At 48.1% G+C, this 17,268-nt stretch overlaps 1 protein-coding gene across 1 annotated transcript in view; it reads left to right on the top strand.

The window, feature by feature from the left end:
- LOC104493146 (calcium-dependent secretion activator 1-like) overlaps positions 1–17,268 on the top strand; it is a gene marked incomplete at both ends in the record, with an annotated part of 42,396 nt that overhangs the window by 23,233 nt on the left and 1,895 nt on the right. Inside the window, 2 exons of the mRNA XM_010135775.1 lie at positions 11,942–12,022; positions 16,372–16,608. Of these exons, the coding sequence (XP_010134077.1) occupies positions 11,942–12,022; positions 16,372–16,608 (318 nt within the window). The remainder of the gene's footprint in view (positions 1–11,941; positions 12,023–16,371; positions 16,609–17,268) is intronic.

The raw sequence follows: 17,268 nt of genomic DNA, 5'->3' as shown, positions 1-17,268 counted from the left end.
CCGCTCTTCTGCAGGGTTAGCAGCCAGGGCAGCAATCGGACTCTGCCGGTGGTTTCATTATTTTTACCAGTGCCCCGAGCACTGCTTTCTTCCCCTTGATTTCCATAGATCTGTTTGATCAATAATAAGAAAGAGAGAGGAAGCTGTAGGTTCCATACATGTCTATTCCTGTGGGTTTATAAATGGTAACAACTGATGGTACCTTCGTTTGAAGTAAGAGGGTGTCTCTAGCAGCACAATTTTGACCTGGTTACAGAGCAGAATGCGAAAAAAGCTGAATCCCATGAGAACGCTTCAAGCATGACTTTTCTCTTTAATCTCTTCATTGGTGTTTTTTCATTTCTAAAAAACCGCAGCTGCTGTCTGAGATGAGCAGGTACCAACAGTGCAGACTCGCAGTCACGATTGCATTCTGGCTTACATCTGGATTCCAGCTGCATACTCTGCGCTACTCTCTTGCATGTCCTTTCTGCATATGAAGTGCATTGCTCTTGGGAGAAGCGTAAAGGGAAGGCTGAGGGTAGAATACTGATGAAGTGGGATCAGAGAGCAGGTTATCACCTTATTTTTGCAATGTGCTGCCATTCAGAAAGCCCCAAGAGACCTCAACAATAGCAGAGACTATAATGCTGTAGTCTCAGTGTCCAATATATTTTCTCTAACTCTGTAAGCAAAAGCCTCCTGCCCTGGTAATGATTTCAAAGGAAAGAGGTCATGCCTTGCTGGATGTAGTTTGAAATAAACCGTACATTCTCAAAAAGCAGGAGATGAGAGTACTCCTTGCAGAGGAACTGCCTGGAAGCATTACTGCTCAGCTACAGTGAGGCCCAACCCACCATCCAGCCCATGCTGTGTCCTTAAATCCATCATTTTTTATTCATGGAACTCTGCTGCAGAGGACTGTGCCATCTCTCCTGACACCCCAGCCCTGCCCTTGCCTGCCTCTCCCAGGGGTGGGGTGCCCCTCCGGGGTTCATGGTGGTGGGTGCTTCTCCCTCATCTCCAACTGTGGTGCATCCTGGCATGTGCTAAAGCTGAGGTAGTCTAGCCTGGGTTGGGATGAAGGTGTTGGGCAACTGAAGTATTATTTGGCTTTAAATACAAAGAATAATTAGTGTGAAAAACAGGTCTCCACCCTAGGGGGATGGAAAGGCTTTGCTTGGAGGCTCCATCCATACTGAGTTCCAGGTAAATATAATTAAGAGGCAGTGGGTGAAGCCTGGAGGTGGCTGAGGAAGGCTGGTGATGCTTTCATGAACACAGTGCAAAACCCTCAGGGCAGCACTGGACTCTCTTCTGCCTTGATCCCCCCATACGCAAGGTGCTGGGGTCCATGTCACACACAGGGTCTGCAAAGAGCCTCTGAGTGAGCTGCGTGGGGTTGTAGAGAGTGTTTTAACATGCTCAACAGCAAGCTGGCTCCATCTGCCATCTTGTGGTGATCGCTGTCTGGGGCCGAGGTGTGCAGGGCTGGTGCAGCCTCAGCCGCGCGGTGCTGGACAGACAGACGCCTCGTACCTCCACTCCAGCTGGAGCAGACAGTGGGCAAACGGCTCTCCTGCTCCCTCCGGGACAGCAGAGCAGCTCAAAAATTTCACGTAGTATTCTGCATAGAGAAGGATGTTAACGAGGGGGACCATGATTGACTGTCTTTTTCTGTTGCTGCTGTATTGTCTCTGTTTCAATCAGCTCGCATTAACTGCAGTTATATGTAACACTGTCTGTCTACACGGCTGAACTTTTGGATTGTTGATTTTTCAATTGCAAATCACTTAATTATGTCTGGCTTTTTATAAATATTTCTAACGTGTGTTAATATTTTCTAGTACCTGCACTGCATACTCTGGAAAAAAAATAATTGCTCTTGCTGCTGTGCTCTGGGTCTCGCAGGAGCCTCCAAAACCTTCGTGCTCTCTTATCTGAAGGCCATTGCCTTTTACAGCCGATGTGTCAGAAAATGAGGTCTGTAGCCAGCGCTGTCTGTGTGTCGTGGTTGGGAAGGCCATTAGGGTTCATTTGGCTGCCTGACAAGAAGAAAATCGTCTGCAGCGTGATAACATGGTGAAGACTCATGACACTGCATGTGTGTATCACGGCTGCGCTCCTGGAGCCTGCTCTGAACATCAATATGAGATGTAAAAAGTGATGGCTCTTAGTCTAGGAAGAATTATAAACTGTACCATTTTCAGGGACTTTGAACCCCAGGACACCAAAATCTCATCCCTGTCCTCAAAGGGGGATGCCTGCTGCCCATCCTCCCCTGCCTGGGCAGATACGGGTATTTGTCTTGGTGGGTCTCCTGCAGGGTTTATGTAGTAAAGGGTTAAAGACCAAACATCTCAGCTTTATATCTGCCTGGCCCTAAGCTGCGGCTTCTCTGTTCACAGATGCACTGGGCAAGGGTCCCCAGGGCAGGGAGGCAGAGGAGTGCCTCTCCCAGCAGCTCTGAGGGGAGGTCCCCAGCCGCATCCACCATGAGACTGTTCTGCAGAGCTGTCTGGGAGCCTCGCCTTGTGCACGGGTTCATCGGTGCTTATCAAACCTGAGGTGCCAGCCTACAGCAGCAGCCTCCAACGGCAGTAAAGGAGGGAAGTGCAAAACATGACAGGGGCCTTGTTGGGTAGCTGCTGTTGGGGTGTATCTCTCCAGGGAGCAGTGCCTTGTCCTTTGGGGTGCACCTGCACCCCCAGGCAATGCCTGTACTGCCACAGGCAGTGTGACTACAGCAGGTCTAGCTGGGGCTGGTGAGCATTAGCATGGCTCGCTCCGCAGTGGGGTGGGTGTTGGGGGTCAGGCAGGCACGCACTGAGCCTGGATTCGGGGTGCGACAGTGCAATGCCCAGTCTGTGTCCCAGTTTCACAACTGCTGCGGTTTGAGCTGGCTGGAGTAAAGCCAGTGCTGGGCTGGGAGCAGAAGTACCATGCTCCCTAGGCTGCTGTGCAAGGGGAGGTGAGATGTCCTGCAGCTTTGCAGTATCTGCTGCTTCGAGGCTGAAGCAGCATCTTCTGTACTTGTTATAGTATCTGTACATGTAAATTATTTATCTTACGTTTAATATGGACACTTAACAGCATTTTCCATATTGTGTGGGTGGCTTTCTAGGCTGACTGGCCTCACCAGTAAGGTAACGAGGACAGTGTAGACCATGGAAAGACTTGCCACATTTATGATTCTGTGATAATATAGTAATTTAGCATAATAATAATGATTACTTATTAATAATTGTTGTTGTTATGTATTGACCAGAGGGACTTATAGATGTGGTTTCTGCTCTAGATTTTGATAATGTTCCACTAACTGGTGTCAATTTAGATGCAATCGGGAGGGACTGAAAGCCTGGTCTGCTGTGGAGGGCAGTTCTCTTCCAGTTCTTCATCGCTGTAGCAGGGAGTCTAATAGTGATGTACACTGAGATTTTTTGGAGAAGCATGGCCCTCGTCATGGGTGGAACCAGAAACTTCAGCTCCCTTAGGATGCCATCCACTGAGAACATGTAGTGACCTCTTTGCATGCTGAAGATTTGCTGCCTAGAGGCTTAATTCTCCTAACTGCTTTTTCCCTGACCTCACAAGAGAGTTTGCCGTGTCAAACCAGTGTGAAACATATCAGCCTGTTCAGGAGAATGGTCTCTTTAGGTCTTTGACTGTGATGATCTAAATTTCGCAAATACCAAAATGAGCTGTAATGGGCAGCACTGCAATTTTCTCTGTCTTAGTCCTTGAACAAGCAAGAGCTACATAAAAACGTCCTCGGAAAGTGCTGTGCAGCATGAGCAGGGAACCCAGCACCTCCGATTCAAAAGGACTTCTCCCTGCAGGAGCAGCACTCCTCTCCAGACACCTTCTCATGCCCAAATACCCACCTCTGACAAGCATCCGCGAGTAGAATTTTTGATTTGAAATGTCGTTAATGCGCTGTGACTGTGAAACCCATCAGAAGCTGCTGCCTTGTGTTCTTGGAGGACTTTCAGGTACTGCAGCCACGGATGCGAGTCAAAAATCCCTTGTTATGGTGATGAAAGAGGAAGAAAAATCGGAGTTCTCTGCTTGTATCGGCAGGAATTGAGACCCCAGCCCCAAGCACATTTCAGCACAGAGGAGGAAACTTTTAGAGGTGGCGTGAGTTCCTGTGCAATAGCTTTGCCTCGGCCCTGCCCATTGCATTGACACTGTGAAGATGTTCCTGGGTCTTACTCCATCAAAAGCCAAAGCCCATTTTCAATTACATGACAAATGTATCTATCATTAAGCTTCTAATCAGAAGATGAGGATTTGAGGATATGGTGATCTTTCTGCTGTGAAGATTGGGATGAGTTAATTTTACAGCTAATTCCAGCTGTAAGAACGACTTGGAACTGAATAGTAGTTTACTGTCATGAATAGGAAATTCAGGTGATTCTCTTCCTGTTAACTGATGTGAACTTCAGCATGTAATAAGCTGTAAGGAAACAGAAGCAAGCTAAATGTAGTCATCTACCTCAGGCTACATCAACCAGCCAGTCCAGTTTCTTTCATGGTGCTGTAGCTCAGCGTATGCTGCCCGCATGCCTTCAAGCATCCTTATGCAATGCCTTAAGAGGGTATTAAGGCATGCTCGGAGGTCAGAGCCCCTGCACAGCTTAGTTTTTAAGCCCTTTCAGTGTTGTACACTCCACACGGATGATCTTGCAGAGGGATTTGCAGGGTTCAGAAGTTCTCTGGCCACAGATGGAAAGGACGTGCCTTTTGAGAGGGAGTGCTCCGCCGTCCCTTTTCTTAACAGCTTGCAGAACGTTTGCAAAGGCAGGCAGCACTTTTTCTTCCCCTCTGTTTTGCTGAATCTGGTTTCTCATTTACTTTGATTTATCATTGCACATAAATCTGGAGGTATCTTTGCACAACCTGCTGAAAAGCTGCAAGCTGGTTTGCTTGTCTCAGCTTTCCTCGGCCCCACAGCAAAGCCTTGCAAAGCTCAAAGGGGGAATGGTGGCGGCTGGGTCTGTAACTGAGATGTCAAGGGGTTTGACCCCATTTCCTACACAGGGTCTGTGCCAAGCACCTGCCTGCCCTTGCCACACCACCAGCATGTGCTGGTTGGTTCATCAGTGCTCTGCAGATGAGCAGCAGTACCCATGAATGCTGACTGCAGGGATGGCCTGAGAAATCTGTGCCCTCCTCGTGCCACCAGCGCTTCCCTGAAATATGTTGGAGCTCATGGGATAAACAGCTATCCAAAAGGCAGCGTTTAGACGGGAGTTACTTTGAGTGGATCTCTTGACCTCACCTGGTGAGGCAGGTGCCAACCCAGCATCTGCAGGCAGATGTGATGGACGAGAGCCTACACAGCCCAGGTGGCTGGTGAAGCGTAGACTTATCGCAGCATTATAAGATTCAGCTCTTGAGTGAGAAGGGGCGGCTGTACATCCTCCAGAATGTTTTCACCAACAAGTCTAGTGCAACCCTGAAGTTTGTGAACCGTGAAATAAGGTTTCTCTTAGAGGGGGAAGCAGCAACCCTTACTGAATTATCCCAGTCCTTTCTGCTGTTCTACATCACCCCTCCAGGACCCCCTGACTGCTCTCTCATGGCAGCAGCCGTTCATTAGATAACCCAGGAACTTGCCAGGCTAACGGGAGTGGGCACCGGTCTGCAGCAAACAACCAACAATGTGCAGCCACAGTTGGAAGTGACTGAATTCCTGCAGCAAGGCCAATTTTACTTACACAGGAGCAAAACGGTGTGGGCTATTCTCCAGGAGAGGGAGTTTGTCACCTTTCGGGGTGCTGGAGCCCCAGGGCTGTGTGAGGAGCTGGGGCCGACCGGAGGGAAAAAGATAATTTGGGTGAAGTAATAGGCACAGATTGTAATTCCTTGCTTTAGGGGGAATTTTACATTGTGCTAGAAATATTCCGCATGACTCTGAGCCTAGAGGACTGATTTGGGGAGGTCTGTCTGGCCAGAGGAGAGGTGGCCTTTGAGCATCCCTGTCGTGCAGTGACACTGGGTGAGCGGTTCTCCTGGGATGTGTGGGGACAGCACCATGCTGCAATCCCAAGAGCTGGTGGAGAGGCTGCGTCCTGCGGGTTCCCTCTGACTCTTCCAACATCCCCTCTCAAACTATATGAGTGGCGATTGCTGAATCCATGGTCGGGCTGTGCTGATGTTGCCGGTTTTGCTGACATGGGGAGATGTGTAACAGCTTTGTCCTTGCTTCCTCTTCCTTGCTCCCATTTCGGATCCCAAGGCAGCCGGTGGTCTGTGGGTTGCCATTTGCTGCTCAGAGGATTAGCATGTCGCCCAGGGCATTAGTGACTTACCCCACCACGGCGCCTTAGCATTCCCAGTGTAAAAGGGAGGTCAGCATTCCACCTGCAGTCCAGGGAGAGGGTGTTCAGATCCTCCTCCACTTCCTGCCTCAGAGACATGGGCAGAGATTGATGATAAGGAACTGAGGGCTTCCATGCAATGAGTTGCTTTGGAGGCCACGTGTTTCTTTCAGGTGGTGCACTCAGTGCTGCTGATGCCACAAGTTGTGAGTACACATGGACTGATAGATTAATTATTAATTGATGGGGACCTATGAATTTTTCAGTGTTTTCTCTTGTGCATCACAAAGCAAAACCACCTTTTATGAGACAAAGATCTCTCCTAAAGCCCTACATCAAAGCTATGAAATTGTCACCTGTATTGTGATGCTGTTCAGCCTTCACATGCAGTGTGTTTGCTTTGAAATACTTAATCAACCATTTACTGAGCTAGAGAGCTCCCAGCATGTCACAGGGTGAGCACCTTGAAGTTTTCTCTCTGAGGCTTTTGGTGTCTCTAACTGTGTATGCCACAGGTACTTGGCTGCATTAATTATTTTGGGAGGACATCAGCCAGGCTTAGGAAGGACGTGAGTGGGTCACAGCTTTTGTCCTTGTGCTCCACCCAGGGAAAATCATTCACAAAGCAGGATTTTCAGACCCTCCAGCTTGCACGGTGGTGTGCTGGCCACAGGGATGGAGAAAATTAATGTTAGAGGCCACTGACAGTGGCCCCAGACAAGGCAGTCCCTGCTGGGCAGCAGCCTGTCTGTGCCTGCCTTTGGGTCTGCAGGAGGGGTCGCCTGTCCCTGGGTGCCAACGCTGCATGGGGTAAGACCACACGGGCACTGCCTGGGGATTTCATGGAGACCTGGACTGATTACTTTCATTTCCAGGAGGTGATGAGCAGGGTTTGTTTCTGTTCCTGATGCAGCACAAAGCAGGTGGCTGCAGCTCAGCATTCTCATTTCTGGAGCATTTAAGATGTGGTTTTCCAGAACCCCGTTGCAAATGGCTTGTCCTCCGCAGGATCATGCGGCATAGGAGGATGGCTGGGTTCACCACCACGTTGTAAGCTTTCTTAAAGGGAGGGGAGATGCTTTCACACAGGCAGGCCCCAGTTATGCTTAAGGAGTGGGGATGTTGTGACACTTGCTACCCTTGCTGGGAAGCAGGGATGGGCAGGGAGGAATTAGACTGTTAAATTGTCCCAGTGGTTTCTAGCGGGGGCTGATGGCAATTATACCAACAAGGCCTGTCACATTCACAGCGCATGGCGTAAATCCCACACTGATCATTCTAGGTCGTATCTGTATGTTGCATCCTGTCATTATAAACCCTCGTAGCTTACAACAATGTTGTTTCCAGCAGCACTGAGCTCAGAGCGTAGGTGTAGCTTCCACATCGCGTTTAACTCACCTGTGACTGTTGGAGCGTGCTCCATCAATACGTGTTCAGTGGCATGGCTTGATCCACTCTTCTCTTACCGACCGGCTGAGTGCTGCATGCAGGGTGTCACTTGTGCCGCCACCATTGTCCCCAGGCTGGGTGGGTTAGCCCTGGCTGCAGTCCTCTCACTGTAGCCGACAGCAAGAGGGCCCTACCCTGCTGGATCCCCAGGCAGGTGGGTTGGTCTGAGATGTTAATCCAAGCAAAACTGCTTTGGGGCAGCAAAGCAGGGAAGAGGAGGGAAGCCCGCAACCGCCCCAGCATTACATCTGGAGCCAGGGCTGTGATTGTAAATGCTTTGGCTTTAAGTGGTGATAAAGTGAGCTATGTAACACTGTGATTCCAAAACCACGGGAATGTGAAGTCTTCCTGAACACCGTTTGTGGCTTTGAACTGCCTCTGGCTTTTCCCGGGGTGAGTGGAGGTGAGCCTGGGCTCCCGGCTTTAAAAACTGCAAGGCTCAGGGTGGGCAATATGCAGGAGGTTTCTGACACACCGATCGAATAGTTTAGGCATGGATTTGGTAGGTGCCTAGGCATCCTATTGCACAGCTTATGACTTAATTAAGTTTGTTTGCCTTTACTTCTAGCTTTCAATGGTGTAGAGATAGTATTTTCCATCCTCTGGGATAACATGAGGAAAAGTCTCACAGTGAATTTGCTCCAGGGTCATGGAAGCAAAGGGTTGCTTCTGCAGCCCAGCAGCTGGTTCTAACAGGTGATTAAAACTGTCAGACTAGCATGATGAATATTTTTAACCTCTTTCTTTCATTTTCTAGGGCCCTTTAAAATTTATTTCTTATTAGAAGTTTATATCTAAAATCTTCTGTCCACTGCGAGATCTTTTTTGCAGTTGGGTGGTCACAAGGGGTTAAAACAGGTGCATGCCCCGCAGTGCCATCAGGACAGGCTGGCTGCCATGCTGGTTAATTTTGAGTTCCACTCAGAATCTGATCTACACCATTTTTAAAATTTTTATTCTTTTACTTTAGCAATTGTTACACCGACATAGATAATCTCTACAGGGCAAGTAGAGAGAACTAATGTTGTATGCCGGTAGATGTGTGAAAACATCTAATTTACCAGCAGGCAGTTGGGTAATGATCGGTTGAGAATTGCAAATTATGTACGTCATATATTTGTGGCGTGCTGCTGAAGAAAAGCCCAGTGCATATGACAAATCATATATATACTGAAATTTATAATACTCTTCACATTTAATTGACTGGGCAACCTTATGATTTATATCTTTGCTTTATTCATAGCACACCCATAACATAGTCATAATGCAGAACGAAACTAATTCAATTTCTCTTTGACTTTGTAAATCACTTATGTATTTGGCTGTCAAGTATTTGAATATAAAGTGGGTATGCATATGGCAGAAAATAAAAAGCTGATTCTCTAGTTGAGAAATTGAGTTTTAATGATATTAGGGTCTGTGTTGCCTTACTTGGATGTTTGGTCTTGCTTAGATTTCATGCCTTGCCTTTGCCCCTCACCTTATTTCACAAGCAAAATATTTTACGGACGCCAGCATTACTCTTAATGGCCCTGTATAGTGTTATGGCTGTGTGAAACATACTCAGTTTGTTTTGACGGCAGCAGGATCCCTTCCCAGGCTCAGGAACAGGAGGTGGCTGAGCTGTTGGGCAGCTCCTCTTAGTCTCAAGAGGTCTGCTTGAACGTGCCAGGAGGACGCTCAGGGACTGCCTCATCAGTACTCATCTGTAGATAACAAGAAGAAAATGTTCTGTTGGCCACAGCAGTGCTCGCTTTCCCAAAGATTAGGTTTTGCCATGGAGCTATCATGCAGAGTCTTTGAAAATACAGCCTGGAAAGATTTTTTTTCGCTTCCTTTAAATATCAGGTTACCTGGCTTGGATCACTGGTTAACCTTGAAAGCACAGCAGCACATAGTCCTGAAAAGAAGGACCTTACCCACTCGACCACAGCCCAGGAGGCTGCCGAGGATGCCTGTTGCCTCCTAAGAAAAATAATCTTCTACAGTCAGATCTTTCCTGACATGGTTTTTGATATCCGTAGCATCACTGGAAAACATCTGCAAAATCAAGATAGTGCAGAAAGTGTGAAGCAGTTCGCTGGCTCATTATCATCCCACAAAAGCAGCCCTCCTCCACAGCAACATCCTTGATTTCTAAATTTAGTGTGTGAGTTATTTTAGGCAGTGTGTGATTAACCTCAATTACTGTACCTCGGATGGAATTCAAACAATGCCCCCTCCTTCAGAGTTGCAAAGAATGGAAATACATTTCCTACTCTTAGTGAAGCAGCTCTGAGAGATGCCAGCACATTGCTGGAGGCTGGTTCTGTGATGCATTTGTTCGTGGATAAATTAGTGGGAGCAGCTGATCCAGAAAAGGTGCCGGTGGTCCATGGGTCTGTGCTGGTTTGGGGACCAGGAATATAAAGGTGAAGGCAGCAGCTTATGTGGCGCAGCTGGTGAATGAAACCTGGGCAGCCACAGCAGAGATCACTGAAGCTTCAGTGGGTTTGGATCACAGTCAGCACACTTTGTAGTTTTCCTGCTTGAATTAAATCAGTAACAGAGGCTTTCAAAAACTGATGAAAAATAGACCTTCCCTCAATCTCAGCTGTGATGAATGTCAGCTCTCTGCAAAATCGTCAGTAGTGAAGCAACATGCACATCTGCACGCATGCAGAGCTACACGAGCGAGTGTGAGAGAAGAAAGATGCAGGATGTGCGGGCAGACAGCGGAGGTGATGCCGTGGAAAGCAGTGGGTCTGGGGGAAAGTGGCATGTCCCAGCTCAGCTGGGAAGCAATAATGGACAGGCTCATCATTCCTCAGACTGAGAATTGGAAGTTATGTAGCTGCTGTAGCTGTAACTTTCCAGACTGCACTGCACCACCCTGAGCCTTTCTTTTGTCAAGCAATTTGTCTCCAAAGGAGGATAAAACCCAAGGAGGTGGTTAGCACAACCCCAAGCCAGTGAATAAAGCTTGTTAATGTGTAGCAATTGGTGGGAGGGCTGACTGATGGCAGTTTGTTGCAATTGTGTTTGCTGCTAGCTCTAAGGGGCTGATACTTTGCTAAGGAAGGCAGCGTTTGGATGGAGGAGCCAGCCCTCCCGCCTGAAGTCACGTTTGCTTGAGGAGATGAACTAAAACCATGAGGTTTTGCACCAGGCTGAGATTGGTTTTGTGCCTTGTGGGTGGAGGGACACCATCACCACCCTGCTGACACACGTTTCTAGTCTTGTGCTGTGGCCGAATTGACCCCAGAGGAGTCTAAAGAGTGGTTAGAGTCTGGAAAGCAGCTATAAAATTGCCAGCTCATTACAGCAGCTATTGACTTCTTTGGGGGCTAGTTTGATTTTGTGCTTTTTTGTTGTTCTGTAATTTATGTCTATGTATTCCCACTAAAAATAATAGGTCTGCCCCGAGTTCTGCCAATGGGAAACTGTTCACAGCACTCACTGTGCCTCTTTCACATGTGCTGTAATTGCTTGCTTAACTGACAGAAACAACATTTTACTCTCAGAAGGCATTTCAGGGCCAGGCAGATGCTGAACACGGAACCACAGAGTTGTGGGCAGTGTGTTGCTAAAAAAAAAAAAATGGATCTCTGCTGAAGGCTGCAGGGAAGCCAATTGCATGAATTGGTAATGATGAGAATGCAGCAATTTGGGGGAAAAGAGAAAGAAAATAAGCAAATGCTATTGCTGTGCATTTCTGCTGAGCCACCTTCTGTCTTTACTGGGTGGCAAGCAGGGGCAGGGGGTTGTTTGGCTTGGTGATCTGGAGGTGCCTTGTGTCCTGTCCCAGCATGGGGGGCTGTGGCTTCCCAAGGACCAGTGAAGTGATAGCCTCTGCAGGGCACCCCGCTCTTCAGGGGTTCAGATACTCACTGTCAAGGCTGGCTGCCAGGCTAGCTCATAGGGCACAGTGGGTGTAAGACCTTGGGGTGAAGATGCTCAGCCCCAGAAGGCAGCTGAGCAAGCATCAAAAAAGGGTCTGCACAGTGCCCTGCTCATGTCTGTCTTGTGGTGGTGAACGTTGTGTGTGTCCTTTGTGGGGGGCTGTGTCCCAGAGCAGGGCCTGTTACCACTCTCTCTATGCTATGCTTAATCACAGTCCAGATGGTTCAGTCTGAAGAACTGAAGTGCTCATGAAGTTGCTGCACTGGTTAATTTTTCACTTTGATTTGCCTTTTGTTTCTATGCAGCTGGACAACCCAGATGAGCAAGCAGCACAAATCAGACGTGAGTTGGATGGACGTCTTCAAATGGCAGAGCAAATTGCAAAGGTAGGAAAAAAGTCTTCTAGATTAATAAGCTCTTCATGTAGAATCACGTAAGTAGTTTGATGCAGCCTCCAGGTCCTGTCCTTCTGTCACAGGTTTCTTTTCCCAATGATCATCAGTTTAAAGTTAGCACATTTTTAACTACAAACAAAACAAGAAGTGCAGATTAAGTTGTTGTGATGTGCTTTTGCTGGAATGTCCTGATGAGCTGGGACAGTTTAGGCTCCTACAAAATCCCTTACGAATCTTCAGTGGTGGGGAAGATGCTGTGCTCAAGTGCTCCAACTGGATCTGCAGGTGCGCATCTGAGCCCTCTTTGTCAAACATCTGTGCTGGGCAGTAAGGGGGGTGGTGGCATGTAAAAAGGTGCCAGGAATTGCCCTAATGGGGTTTGTGCCATTCAGGGAGCTGCCGAGAACCACAGTTCCCTGCTCGTAGGTAGGTGCTGCCTCAGTGAAGGTGCCTCAGATGTGTTGTTCCAAACACATTCACACTCTGCACAAAAGCAGTCAGGTGAGTGTTACTGTGTGCAGACATCGCTGCCGTCTGGAGAAGCAGACACGGGACCTCCACGCAGTTTTCATAATGAACCACTCAGCTAAACTCCCTAGAGACCCTTCTGTAAGGAGACATCTCCCTAGGTGCAAGTCACACCCTAGCACCGTGCAGATTTACATGGCCTCCAGTGGGCCACAGGTGGGCAGAAACCCGGGATCCTGTTGACATCAGCATGGCTGAGATGTTATCCTTGCCTCTAATCAGAGGCTCTGAGTCACTGATAAAGACCTAATGGGGCTGAAGTCATTGGGAATGAGCTATCTGGCTCTTCTTGATAATCAAGAAACCATTACTAGAAGGAAAAGAAAAAGGTCTAATCAGAGAATCATAGCTCGGGCCAAGGACCTGCCTTTCAGCGGCAGTTCTCCTGGCACTGAGCTGTGCCCAAGTTGGGGGTTTTCATGGGAAAGGAGATACCAGAGCTGTTTGCAGCCGCACTGATATCCCTGGGTGTGAAAAGCAGAGCACGTTCATTTGTGGTCAGGCATTAGTAAGGATGGCGGTAGCGCCTGCGCAGTTACCCTTCACTAACGCTTCTGTTAAATGGCTGCAGTTGTTGTGTCTTTGGGCAGGTGGGTTCTGTTTTTCCCCACTTTGCTGACAAAACTAGCAAGATGGCCAAGAACCACGAGGCCAAACAGTGGCACATCAAAGCAGCAAACCGACTGCAGCTCCGTCGTTCAGCAGTTGGCCCTTTGCCATTTTATTGTCAAGAAAACCTGCAGTATTTTTTGTTCATGGCAAAATGTAACCCGCCGCGTGCGGCGCTGCTGCCCCGGTTCTGAGGTTGGTGGCCAGGCACAGGGTGCCAGAATGAGATTGCCTGGTTTCATTGTTTTGTTTTCTCTTTATGGCGTGTGGGACAACAATATGCATAGTTCAGTGGCAGCCAGCAGCAACTGCAGCTTCATGAATTATTTTTTTGCAAACGAGACTTTGCCATTTCCATTCCTCCCCCAGGGATGCTGAAAACAAACCATGCCACTGCTGGCCCTGCAAGGGGAAAGTCCTCAATACAACCTGACATTTCCCTGCATAGACTTCAACCTTCAAAACACAGCCGTGCAGCTTGGAGGGTGGTGTAGAGTAAAAGGGACTTACCCGTGATCCAGTTGGCAGGTATTGATATTTAATCTCCTTCGCATTACTGCTGCAGGCCTTCTCTCCAGGATGTCAGATCCTGCCAGCACCTGCCTACATGAAACCTTGTTCTTTTCAAATCCATGAATACCATCTTTTGGAGGCATCCAAATGACCTTTTGAATCCTCCGCTGTATCCTCCTTTCCAGGCAAGGCTGCTTCCCCTCTAGCACAGGGCAGGCTCACTATTCAGCTCAGTGAAAGGATAGCGGTACCAATTTTATCTTCAGTTTGCAGCTTTTAATGCAGTTTTGCTGCACAGGGAGACTTATGGTGCTCATGAAACCAGACCTGAGGTGGCAGCCTTGGAGATTCCATGCTAAGGGCAAATTAATACCTCCATACTAAATTAAGAAATTCACACTAGGATATTTGCAGTTCAGAGGCAACAAAGGCCGGGGATTGAAAGACACCTGGGATTGTAAACTGCAGAACCCGTGCCTCTGCAAGCCCTTGTCTGACCTGTCGTGTGACCTTGAACAAGTCGCTGTGCACACCGGCTTTCCTGAATCCAGATACCAGAGCACAGCTCTGGGTCTTTTTACCTCCTCATGTGCCCAGGAGAGTTCAGCTCAGCACAGCACCAGTGCAGCATTAGGCAGGGCCCCCAGTGCAGCTCACTCCATCAAAGCACGTAAGCCCAGCCTTGGAGCCAGCCAGCTTGAAGATAATGCTCAAGGTCAAGCAGATGTTTTAAAGCCGAAGCTGGACAGGCTTTTCACTCTGCCTATTGTACTTTTCCAGCAGCTAAAGGAGAGCAGCATTACAGCCAAGAGCTTAGTGATGCCAAGGCACCTCTCTATTCTCTGCAGCTGCAAGTGCTCTGCTGTCCTGCAGTGCCTTTCCCCCCTGAGCCAGTTACCTGGCCTTAAGGGCAAGGAGGAGCATGTGGGGGGGGGCTACTAAATGAAACCTGGTGATGACACCAGAACAAGATATCCTTCTGGGAAGGACCCATTCTTCTCCAGCCTGCTGGACTGGTCATTCCTGCAGTCTCTTAACTCTGCTTCTCTCCACACTTCTCCCCGTTTCTGGTCCTCTCCCTGCTCTGAGTACACGTGAAGGTGACTAACACCCTTTTTTGCTGTGGTCTGCATCTCTTGATTGTGTCTTCCTCCAGACTTCCCCCAGCTCTGTCTCCAGTCTGATGGGTAACTTGGGACCACAGCTGTATCTCTGCATTTCCGTCATCAAACCCAATCCCAGTTAAATCATTATGCATCGCTTCAAACTGCCTGGTTTTAGCCTTAGTAAGAGAAGTTGCTGGTGGCATACAGTGAAAAGTCTCAGTCCTTGCTGCACTTCTGAAGAGGTTTGTGGGGAGCAGTGCCAAAATTGCAGTCCCTGGAGAGATGGATAGCAGCAGGGTGGAAAAGCAGTAGTGTTTGCATGTCATTGCTTCAGCAGTAGTTCTCAAAATCTACAGAACAATTGTTTGTTTTTACCTAGGGGTGGTTTGCAACTTACGTAATGCATAGACAATAAAGCAGACTGATTACATAGTTTATCTTACGCCACGTCTTATTTACATGAGGGAATCGCTTCCCAAGATTGAGACTGGAAGCAGAAGACTGTATTTTAACTGCTTGGTTAAGCAGCGAGTGCTGCTGTGACCTGTGCTTGTAATTGGTAAGACATTCAGGACTGATGCAAAAACTAGTGCAGTGGAGTACGTTTTCAGCAGTCTGATGACAGTCTTCTAGAAGAAACATGACCTTGTTTCTCTTCTAGCATAGATTTTGCTAACTGCTTTTTACGATATTCTGAACTGCCACTAAGATGCTTTGCACATCAGCCTCAAGTTCCCTGGCTGCAGATGCTGCCTTGTGGTTGCACGCCTTGCACAGTCTCTCATAACCCACTGAAAGATGTTCAAACCCTGAGCAGATTCAGGGCATGGGCAGAGTTGTCAGAAGATGTAGGGCTCAGAGCAGTGATCCTAACAGAGCTGGAGTGTGGGCAGCGGTTCAAAGCTGAGAACACTTGTCGGAGACCATCCGGTTCTTCTCTCATTTTCACCTCTAGTTTTAATGTTTAAATATTCTGTTTACAACAAGCAGCGCTGAAGTGACTCACTGTAAAAAGTTGTCATGTTGGAGAGAGACACGAGCCCTGGCGAATAGCGGAAAGGGTGTTTTACTCCTCCAAGTTGGGACCACACACCCCTGCCCACACATTACTGATTTTCCCTCCTTGGGCTTCTTTCACACCTAGAAAACTAAAGGAGTTTAGACATGTTTTGAAAAGAGCTGGCACATTTGGGGGACTGGAAATCAAGTCCCTAACTGTCAGCATCCTTTGAATCATGAGTAAATTGCTGTCAATCCCAAAGTTCAGTTGAGGTCTGTCCTGGAGCATTTGTAATTGTGAATATGTTTAGATGAAGAAGGCCATTTGCAGATAGAAAAATCGATGAAATGCAGGTGCACGCAATAAACGGTGAAGTTGGATAGGTACCAAGAAGTAATTCTATGGGAAGCTCACAGTAATGTTTCTGCATTACACAGGGGGAAGCTGTCATTTGTCATCTGATCTGTGGGAGTTCCCTACTCACAAACCTCTCTGCAGATGCTCCTGGGGGATCCTCCCAGTGCCACAAGTTGTTGCTGATTGTCACAGCCGTTCATTCTGTTGTTTTTGTTTCCAAATCCAAGGAACGCAAGTTTCCAAAGTTTGTGTCCAAAGAAATGGAGAACATGTACATCGAGGAGCTGAAGTCGTCTGTCAATCTACTGATGGCAAACTTAGAGAGCATGCCTGTGTCTAAAGGAGGCTCCGAGTTCAAGCTGCAGAAGCTGAAACGTAGTCACAACACCTCAATAATTGACATGGGAGAAGAAAATGAGAACCAGCTTTCGAAGTCAGACGTCGTGCTGTCATTCTCCCTGGAGGTAAGCTTCATGCACACGACAGTGTGCAGAATTTGTCGGAGTAAAAATCACAGCGGTCAACTTCTGCTCAGTTCAAACTTAAGTTCAATGGAGAGAGGTCAGTAGAAATCACTCTGATCTCCATGAGGAATGGCTATGAGTTACAAGAAGCTTTGCCTGTAGTCAAACGCTGCGTCCTTTCTGGTGTCTCACCATCCTGTTGGAACAAACTGTGTGACATAAACTGTCTGGCATCTCCTGCTGATGTGTATCCAATGGCTCAGAAATCTGCATCAGTAACTTCCCTTTTCATGAGGCTCGTTACTGGGCATACCCCAGTAACTCTGAGCCCGTATTGTCCCTGCAACCAGCACAATAGTGCCACACCATAATGTCAGTATCTTTACTTATTGCTGGGTAGAGGTTTCGCCGTATTTCTCTGCAAGCCTTGTTTCTTCTTTGGAGAGCTGTTGAAAATTGCTGGGGTTTGAACACACCCAACAGATTGGCTCGCAGTTTGTGTGGAAATGCTGTGCTTTGCTGGCTTGCTCTTTGCTTTGTGTCGAGCCCTGACTTTCTGCTCAGCACTCTGTCGAGCAGTTTGTCTGTACAGCCCAGGGGAAGGCGGGGTGCAGCAGGGACCTGCCGTTCCCTCCGACACAGGCTAGCGCAGTCCTGGAC

This window comes from Buceros rhinoceros, unplaced genomic scaffold, assembly GCF_000710305.1.
Source record: "Buceros rhinoceros silvestris isolate BGI_N320 unplaced genomic scaffold, ASM71030v1 scaffold2115, whole genome shotgun sequence".
NCBI classification, from domain to species: Eukaryota; Metazoa; Chordata; class Aves; order Bucerotiformes; family Bucerotidae; genus Buceros; species Buceros rhinoceros.
Note: the sequence above shows the minus strand (reverse complement) of the source record. Positions and strands in the feature narration are given on the sequence as shown.